Genomic DNA, 9,837 nt, shown 5'->3' with positions numbered 1-9,837 from the left:
CACCACCAACCTCCAACCCCCCCCCACCCATTCCCAGTAGAGCGCAGGTCACCTGTACCCATTCCCTGTCAGCACAGAGCTGCTCCCTGACGCTGATGGACTGAGACAGCAGGGAAGGCACAGAAACAAAAAGAAAGTTTTTTATAAAACAGGGGAAGCCAGCCAACAGAGAGCAAATACATGGAGAGACAGACTCTCCCAACCCCACCCGCCACCCCTCAGGTGGCTGTAGCTCCTCACCATTTGGCTGTGGTCTGGAGTGGAATAACCCTCCAATCTGTCCTGGTCTCTAGGATCTTCCTGCAATAACAAGAAGCTGGAGCCATTGCCCACGGCCTGTCCCACTGCCTGCTAGCACCAGCGACCCTAGAAAGGCTGTTCAGCTGTGACTAGCTGAGAGGCATTGCTGATATATTATGTGCATCCATCAGGAATTCTAGCTCTTTGACAGTAGCCAGCTGCTCCAACCTCCTTTCACGAAAGTGTCTCCATCTCCCCGATCACCAAGTGTGACCGAGGCATTCAAGGCTATGGAACAAGATTAGGGTGGTGCTGGAAAAACACAGCAGGTCAGGCAGTATCCAAGGAGCAGGAAAATCTGGACCAAGTGCTGGAAAATAGGGTTGTCATAAGTAGGACTGGATGTGCAGGTAATGGGTTGAAGAGCCTTTCCCACATTATAGATCTCCATGGCTCAATGCCTGACAATGGCAACAATAATGTGTATTTATGTATCACCCCAGGGCAGCACAGCATCGTGGCTCAGTGTTTAGCACTGCTACCTCACAGTGCTGGGGCCTGGGTTCGATTCTGCCCTTCTGTCTGTGTGGAGTTTGCACAATCTCGCTGTGCCCGTGTGAATTTCCTCCGGGTGCTCTGGTTTCCTCCCGCAATCCAAAGATGTGCAGGTTAGGTGGATTGGCCATGCTAAATTGCCCATTGTGTCCAACAAATTGTAGGTCCGGAGGATTAACCATGGTAAACGTGAGGTTCTGGGCCTGGCGAGGATGCTGTTATTTCTAGATTTTTTTTAGTTCAAATTCCACCATCTATCATGGCAGCATCTGAACCCAGGTCTCCAGTACATTACCTGGATAAACAATCCAGTGATAATACCACTAGGCCATTGCCTACCATTATGCCCCCACTATCAACATCCCGAGGGTTACCATTGACAAGAAAATTAACTGGGCTCTCCATATAAATACATCAGCTACAAGAGCAGGTCAGAGGCTGGGAATACTGCGGTGAGTAACTCCCCTCCTGACTCCCCAAAGCCTGTTCACCAACTACAAGGCACAAGTCAGGAGTGTGATGGAATCCTCCCCACTTGCCTGGATGGGGGCAGCTCCAACAACACTCAAGAAGCTTGACACTATCCAAGACAAAGCCCACTTGATTGGCCCCACATCCACAAACACCTACTCCCTCCCCCACCGATGCTCAGTAGCAGCAGTGTGTACTATCTACAAGATGCACTGCAGAAACTCACCAAAGATCCTCAGACAGTACCTTCCAAACCCACAGCCACTGCCATCTAGAAGGACAAGGGCAGCAGATACATGGGAACACCACCCCCTCCAAGATCCCCTCCAAGCCACTCACCATCTTGACTTGGAAATATATCATCGTTCTTTCAGTGTGGCTGGGTCAGAATCCTGGAATTCACTCCCTAAGGACATTGTGGGTCTACCCACAGCACATGGACTGCAGCGGGTCAAGGAGGCAGCTCACCCCCACCTTCTCAAGGGGCAACTAGGGACGGGTAATAAATTTTGTCCCAGCCAGTGATGCACATGTGCCTCGAAAGAATAAAGCAGTTTGTTTTGTGATTGGATGTGCATAACAACTCTCTGGGGAGTTTAATTTATTCAATAATGTGTTGAGTTTGATTCAACAAATGGAACAGGGTCTCCTGGTATTGTGGTCAGAGACTGGCTCCACCCTCATTGCTATTTTCATTGGAAAGGGAGTGAGCAGAGTAAAATCCTCCTGAAATAGAGGGAGGGTTGAGCTGTCACGGGTGTAATTGTGACCCCATTGTTTTGTTCAAAGGTAGCTTGCAAAACTGAGGTCCTTCATCCCAGCCAGTAGCTTCAAACCCTGACCCTCAATCCATACCAGACGGTATAGGCCAAGAGCCTAATTCTCCGCTTGTATCTGAAAGCATTATGGACAGATGATTACACGTGGAAAAGAAGTAAACTGAGGGTTGCAATCAGAATACTTCCATCTTTCCGAGGGATCAGTACCTGGGAATGGCACTGGCCGGCTTCATGTGTGCAGCATGAACTATTACTGGGGTCTGGAACACACAAGATGATCTAATCAGGAGATAAGAAACGTCTGTCCATGTGAGCCTCTTTGCTCTAAGGACAGTAACCCCAGCTTCTCCAGTCTCTCCACATATTCACTGAAGTTGCTCAATTTTGGAAGCATTCCTGTAAATCACCTCCACACTCTCACCATGGCCTTAGAGCACAGTGTTGGGAATTAAACGCAAACCTCACCCTCTGTCCAGGACAACTGTCATTAAGGTTCAGCAGAGTTTCCTCGCATAGCTTCCGCATTCCTCTGTCAGTCAATGGTTTATTTCACAGCTTTCCCAACTTGTACTATGGCCTTCAAAGTCTCTTCTTGTTTCCTCTTTAAAATGGTACTATTCCGATTCTAAATTCTGTTCAAACATCGGCCTGTCTATTTCCCCTCAGAGTGTAACTGCAACAAGCATGCGACCAGCTGCCACTTTGACATGGCTGTGTACATCGCAACAGGAAACCTGAGTGGGGGTGTGTGTGAAAACTGTCAACACAACACGATGGGCAGGAACTGTGAGCTGTGCAAGCCCTTTTATTACCGAAATCCTACAGCAGACATCCGCTCTGAGGACGCCTGTATCCGTAAGTGTCGCATCAAGGATGGCACCTCCAACACTGCAGCACTCTCTCAGCGCTGACCCCCCAACAGTGCAGCACTCCCTCAGCACTGACCTCCCAACAGTGCAGCACTCCCTCAGCACTGACCCCCCAACAGTGCAGCACTCCCTCAGCACTGACCCTCCAACAGTGCAGCACTCCCTCAGCACTGACCCTCCGACAGTGCAGCACTCCCTCAGCACTGACCCTCCGACAGTGCAGCACTCCCTCAGTACTGACCCTCCGACAATGCAGCACTCCCTCAGCTCTGACAGTGCGGCACTCCCTCAGCACTGACCCTCTGACAGTGCGGCACTCCCTCAGCACTGACCCTCTGACAGTGCGGCACTCCCTCAGCACTGACCCTCTGACAGTGCGGCACTCCCTCAGCACTGACCCTCTGACAGTGCGGCACTCCCTCAGCACTGACCCTCCGGCAGTGTGGCGCTTTCTCGAGAATTCTCAGAAGTTCACTGTTGTTTGAGTGAATAAATGTTTCCTCATCTTGGTCTTAACTAATCAACCTCTCTTTCTGAGATTGTGATCCATGTTTAAGACTCCTGAGGAAATGGGAATAATTTCCCTGCATTGACTCAGTAATGCTCCATCAGAAAGATGAGTATTTGGTTTTGATATTGCTCCTCCTAAATGTCCCTCCTTAATCCTGACCGTCCCTGGGCGGAGAACTGCCATCTCCATGGTGGTTTAAGGAACTATATGTGGACAAGCATGTAGTTAGGGGATTTTGATTCTAGTAAGAATTAAAGAAACATGAGCCGGAGAAGGCCATTCAGCCCTTTGACCCCACTATACCATTCTATAAGACTGGTGCTGATCTGATCAGGCTGTCTTCCCAATGCATGAACTGTCAGGGGGGTGGGGTAGTGGTAATCTATCATGGACATTAATCACCCAGGCAAGAGTCAACCATTCCTACTCTCAATGGACCTTGTCTCTCTCTCTCTCTCTCTCTCTGTCTCCCACAGCATGTGACTGTGATCCTGTCGGTTCCCTGGAGGGTGGGATCTGTGACAGTGACACGGACCTGGACTTTGCCATCATTGGGGGTCAGTGTCGCTGCAAGGAGAATGTGAGAGGTACTCGATGTGACCGCTGCAAGGAGGGATTCTATGGCCTGAGCATGGACAATCCACACGGCTGTCAGGGTATGTACTGGAAACACTCACACCCTTGGTCAGGTTTAACCAGTGAGCTGTCTGAGATAACCAGCAGTTTAGTTGATACACCATCACTGTGCTGTCAGTGCCCACCTATTGGTGGGGTCTAGTGTGGGAAAGTGGGACTGGTGCAGGTCGGAGTGACAGACTTATATTCATAGAGATACACAGCACAGAAACAGACCCTTCGGTCCAGCCCGTCCATGCCGACCAGATACCCTAACCTAATGTAGTCCCATTTGCCAACATCTGGCCCATATCCCTCCAAACCCTTCCTATTCATATACCCATCAGATGCCTTTCAAATGTTGCAATTGTACCAGCCTCCACCACTTCCTCTGGCAGCTCATTCCATACACGCACCACCCTCTGTGTTAAAACGTTGGCCCTGAGGTCCCTTTTACATTTTTCCCCTCTCACCCTGAACCTATTCCCTCTAGTTCAGGGCTCCCCACCCCATGGAAAAACCCTTGTCTATTTACGCTATCCATGCCCCTTGTGATTTTATAAACCTCTATACAGAAAGGTCTCTTCTGTGCTGTCTGACTGTCTGAGGGCCCCATTGCCAACACTGGGTACCAGCATCTGTCTGCTGTACATCTGAACCTCCTGTTACAAGCTGGCAATCCATTGCCTCTTCAGTGTGGGAATTACTTGGTGAAGGTGTGAGATGATATGCCTGTAATAATTGCTGTTTAACCCAGCGTGTAGGTGTGATCCTCGGGGTGTTATCATGAGTACGGCTCCATGTGATGCGATCAGTGGAGATTGTTTCTGCAAACGCTACGTGACAGGACGTTACTGTGATCTCTGTCTGGTGAGTATGGGCCAGCATCGTGGGTCAGTTATCCAGTAGTGGGCTGCAGGGTTCCCTCTGACAGAGACTCGTCACTGGGTTTGGAGACTTGACCACTGAAGGGAGTCTCCTGATCAGTGAATCAGGATACTCTTTCAAAGTTACAGCTGAGAAGAAGAAGATTCATGAAAAGGAAAAACTTGCATTTCAATAGCACCTTTCATTGTCTAGGGCAGTATGGTGGCTCAGTGGTTAGCACTGCTGCCTCACAGCACCAGGGACCTGGGTTCGATTCCAGCCTCAGGCGACTGTCTGTGTGGAGTTTGCACATTCTCCCCGTGTCTGTGTGGGTTTCCTCCGGGTGCTCCGGTTTCCTCCCACAGGCCACAGATGCGCAGCTTAGGTGGATTGGTCATGCTAAATTGCCCATAATGTGCTTTAACCATGGGAAATGCAGGGTCACAGGGATAGGGTAGGGAGGTTGATGTGGGTGTGATGCTCTTTGGAGGGTTGGTGTAGACTTGGTGGGCTGAATGGTCTGCTTCCAGGGTGTAGGGATTCTACAAGCTCTTACAAAGCAGTTTACACCCAATAAAGATTCTATAATATTGAAAAGTGACAACTAATTTGCATACAGGAAGCTTCTAAGCAGCAATAGCAATAATAACAAGATAATGTGACAAAGTGAGAAGTACATATGGGCCAAGCCTCTGTGGAGAACTGTCCCTGCTCTTCGTGACTATAATGCTGTGTGACCTTTGACATCCACCTGAGAGGACAGGCAGGTCTTCAATTGAACCCATGACCTTCCAATTCAGAAGTGAAAATTCAGTCAAGTGAACCACAACTCAGGATGCTGGTGGAAAGCATTCCCATTTTGGATCCCTCCCCACCATCTCTCCTCATACGTCAGCTCCACCATCCCCAGAATCAGTCTGGGAAACCTTCACAATACTCCCTCCAGAGCAGGAGCATCCTTCCTCAGAAAAGGAGACCAGAACTGCACCCAGTATTCCAAGTGTGGCCTCACCAAGGCCCTGTATAACTACAACAGCACATTCCTGCTCCTGTACTCGAAACCTCTCACAATGAAGGTCAACATCCCATTTGCCTTCGTTACCACCTGCTGCCCCTGCACGCTCACACGCAATCAAACCTGCCGATTATTTTAATGCAGTAATGATGAGTTAGCACTATTGGGAGGCAATGGAGTAATATTGTTATTACTAGGCACTGAATTAATTTCCTGGAGACCTTGTTTCAACTCCTGCCATGGCTAATGGTGGAGTTTGAATGTAATTTAGGAATAATACTCTGGACTTAAGATAACCATTGCCACTTGTTGGAGGAAAATCATCTGGTTCCCTAATCCCCCTTTAGGGAAGGTATCTACTATTTGAATCCAGTCTTGTCTATAGGTGACTCCAAACCGACAGCAATGTGGTTGACTTTTAACTGTCCAATGGGCAATAAATACTGGTACCCCACATCGTGTGCATCAGTATCATTGATAAAGGAGCCCTCAGTGCTGAGGTGGATGTATTTTCCTTAGATAAAGATATCAAAGGGGATGGGGGAAATGGATGAGCTGGAGATACATTGGCTTGAAGGGCTAAATAGGCAAGTCTCAATGCTTTGAATTTAAATGAAAAGACTGATGAGGCTCATTGGTGAGACAAGAGTGACTTTGATTCTAAAAATGGAAGGTTAGATTAGATTCCCTACAGTATGGAAACAGGCCCTTCAGCCCACAAGTCCACACCGATCCTCCCTGAAGAGTAACCCACCCAGACCCATTCCACCACACTATATTTATCCTTGATTAATGCACCTAACACTATGGGCAATTTAGCATGGCCAATTCACCCTAATCTGAGGAAACCCACGCAGACACGGGGAGAATGTGCAAATGCCACACAGACAGTCGCCCGAGGGTGGGAATCGAACCCAGGTCCCTGGTGCTGTGAGGCAGCAGTGCTAACCACTGAGCCACCATGCCTCTCGTTTTTGTCTTTTTTTAAATTTTTATTTTAACGAGAGTAAAGCTCCCACTACACTGTCCCCATCAACCATTCCCAGGACAGGAGCAGCACGGAGTTAGATAAAGATTAAAGCTCCCTTTACATCTTCCCCATCAAACTCTCCCAGGGCAGGGACAATATGGTGCCAGATACTAAACAAAACTTCCTCTATAGCACCAGAAAATGACAGCCTTCCACCTGCTTCTGCCTTGCCCTGTGTGGGTCACAGATTGAGCTATGAAACATCTCCAGGACAAGCTCATCCTGTATCTGAGGCTCTGGCTTTGTATCTGTGTCTGTAACGCTCTCTGTTTCTGAAATTACCTCTCATTCCCTCAACTTCAAAACAGTTCAATTATTTGTAAAACATTTTAGGATACTCTTAAGGTATATAAAAAAATTGTTTTATACACGTCCATCCCCCTAAGTTTACATTGTCCATAAATCACACAGAACATTAACATCCAGAGACCATGGTCAATCCGGAAGTTCCATGAAATGCCAGTCTTTGCTGCATGTGTTTGGTCATCACCTGTAAGGAAGCCTTCCTGTGACTGTTTCACTGAGACGGCATCAGGAGTCCTGTGGACCACTTTGATCCTCAGGCTGACTGTTCGTCATCTATGATATTCTTGTCCGGTGAATTGGTTGACACCTGTTAACACAAATCTGAGGCCTTCTGGCCCCTCTTCAATTGCTCGCTCAAGTTGGTCTTGGTGGAATTTTGTCAACTGAAACAGTTGGTAATCATCACACTTTGACGAGAACCGAACAATTGGAGAGCTCAGATCCTCACTGGAAGGATTAAAATTAAACACTCTCTCCGCCCCAGCCGAAACCATGCAGATCAGGTTGTGATTCCTCCCTAGACACTTGAGCAGAGAATGGAGGCTGACTCTCCTCTGCGGCACAGAGGTAAGGTGGCTGAATGCTTGTTTTGGACCCCCCTCCTCCCACCCCAGGAAGAGGCTCAGAGTTGGCCTGATTGAGAGCTGTGAGGAATCTGGGCAGGGTGAGCGGTGAGAGAATAACTGGATTTTACGAGGGCTGCACTGGGAGAGTGAGGGAAGGCAGCGGAAGCCTGTTCATTGCATTCCCTTCACTATGTCAGCTCGCCAGTGCTGGGGGTGGTGAGCGGTGCTCTGAATGTCTGGGGGAAAAAACCCAGTGCAACGGGAGCTGAATAACTGAGTACAGCCTCAGGAAGCACTGGAGAGACTCAGCAGGTCTGGCAGCATCTGTGGAGAGAGAAACAGAGTTAATGTTTCAGGTCTAGTGTGACTTCTTGTGAAATGACTATGGGAAGCAAGGTCCTATGCGATGGTAGCAGTGGCTCATGGTGCTGTATGGGGTTTATTGGAGAGTGGGAGTGTGGAAATTGGGGATGCGCTGACAAAGCTGAAATTGCCAGCTGCCTCGCATTGCTTGTGTAATATTTGTTTCCTGTATTTTCCCGATTTTCTTGTGCAGCCAGAATATTGGGGACTCAGTAACGACATGGCGGGTTGCCGACAGTGTGACTGTGACTTTGGAGGCGCCTACAATAACAGGTACTGCCCTCCCAGGAACACATAGCAGGGCCTCATCCAAAAGGCTGTTTCTTCTTTTGCTTCTTACATTTAATTATCTGTCTTCATCCACTTTACTGAGGGAGTGCCGCACTGTCGGAGGGTCAGTACTGAGGGAGTGCCGCACTGTCGGAGGGTCAGTGCTGAGGGAGTGCCGCACTGTCGGAGGGTCAGTGCTGAGGGAGTGCCGCACTGTCGGACGGTTAGTGCTGAGGGAGTGCCGCACTGTCGAAGGGTCAATGCTGAGGGAGTGTCGCCCTGTCAGAGAGTCAGTACTGAGGGAGTGCCGCACTGTCAGAAAGTCTTTAAAATGATAAGTAGTTTGACAGGGACACCATAGCGATAATGTTTACAGTTGTGAACAGTTCATTAAGACAATCACTAATAAATCAAACAGGAATTCCAGGTGAAACATCTTTACCTGGATCGAGTGTGATGATAGTGTGAGATATCGATATTGAGAAGTTGGATAGACACACCAGGGAGAAGGGAATCGAGGGTTCAGCTGAGAGGTATGGCTGAAAGACCCCATGGGGAAGTGTCTGTAAATCTGATGAAAACCCAATGTCGCTGTGTAAAGTGAAGAATGCTTTGTTAGTTTATAACACGGTGTGCCCTGTTCTTGTCAGATGTTCGATGGCGAGCGGGCAGTGTGACTGTCGACCCAATATTATTAGCAGGCGCTGCCAGGACGTTGAGCCAGGATTCTTCTGTATGCCTCTGGATTTCTACACCTACGAAGCAGAGAAAGCCGAACCACGGGCACCAACGGACCAGCTGCCGGTGAGTAAACTAAACAGGCCCCCTCTGTACCTCACCACCCTGCTCTGTACCCCACTGTCCCACTCTGTACCTCACCACCCTGCTCTGTACCCCTCTGTCCCACTCTGTACCTCACCACCCTGCTCTGTACCCCACTGTCCCACTCTGTACCTCACCACCCTGCTCTGTACCCCTCTGTCCCACTCTGTACCTCACCACCCTGCTCTGTACCCCACTGTCCCACTCTGTACCTCACCACCCTGCTCTGTACCCCTCTGTCCCACTCTGTACCTCACCACCCTGCTCTGTACCCCACTGTCCCACTCTGTACCTCACCACCCTGCTCTGTACCCCTCTGTCCCACTCTGTACCTCACCACCCTGCTCTGTACCCCACTGTCCCACTCTGTACCTCACCACCCTGCTCTGTACCCCTCTGTCCCACTCTGTACCTCACCACCCTGCTCTGTACCCCACTGTCCCACTCTGTACCTCACCACCCTGCTCTGTACCTCACCTCCCTGCTCTGTACCTCACCACCCTGCTCTGTACCCCACTGTCCCACTCTGTACCTCACCACCCTGCTCTGTACCTCACC

At 49.4% G+C, this 9,837-nt stretch overlaps 1 protein-coding gene across 1 annotated transcript in view; it reads left to right on the top strand.

The window, feature by feature from the left end:
• The window catches only part of LOC122559231 (laminin subunit beta-2-like), a 166,522-nt gene that overhangs the window by 89,389 nt on the left and 67,296 nt on the right, over positions 1 to 9,837 (top strand). The window contains exons 8-12 of the mRNA XM_043708611.1: positions 2,712 to 2,900; positions 3,902 to 4,081; positions 4,798 to 4,910; positions 8,381 to 8,460; positions 9,108 to 9,261. Coding sequence (XP_043564546.1) covers positions 2,712 to 2,900; positions 3,902 to 4,081; positions 4,798 to 4,910; positions 8,381 to 8,460; positions 9,108 to 9,261 — 716 coding nt within the window. The remainder of the gene's footprint in view (positions 1 to 2,711; positions 2,901 to 3,901; positions 4,082 to 4,797; positions 4,911 to 8,380; positions 8,461 to 9,107; positions 9,262 to 9,837) is intronic.

The sequence above is a fragment of the Chiloscyllium plagiosum genome, chromosome 18 (assembly GCF_004010195.1).
Source record: "Chiloscyllium plagiosum isolate BGI_BamShark_2017 chromosome 18, ASM401019v2, whole genome shotgun sequence".
NCBI lineage: Eukaryota > Metazoa > Chordata > Chondrichthyes > Orectolobiformes > Hemiscylliidae > Chiloscyllium > Chiloscyllium plagiosum.
Note: the sequence above shows the minus strand (reverse complement) of the source record. Positions and strands in the feature narration are given on the sequence as shown.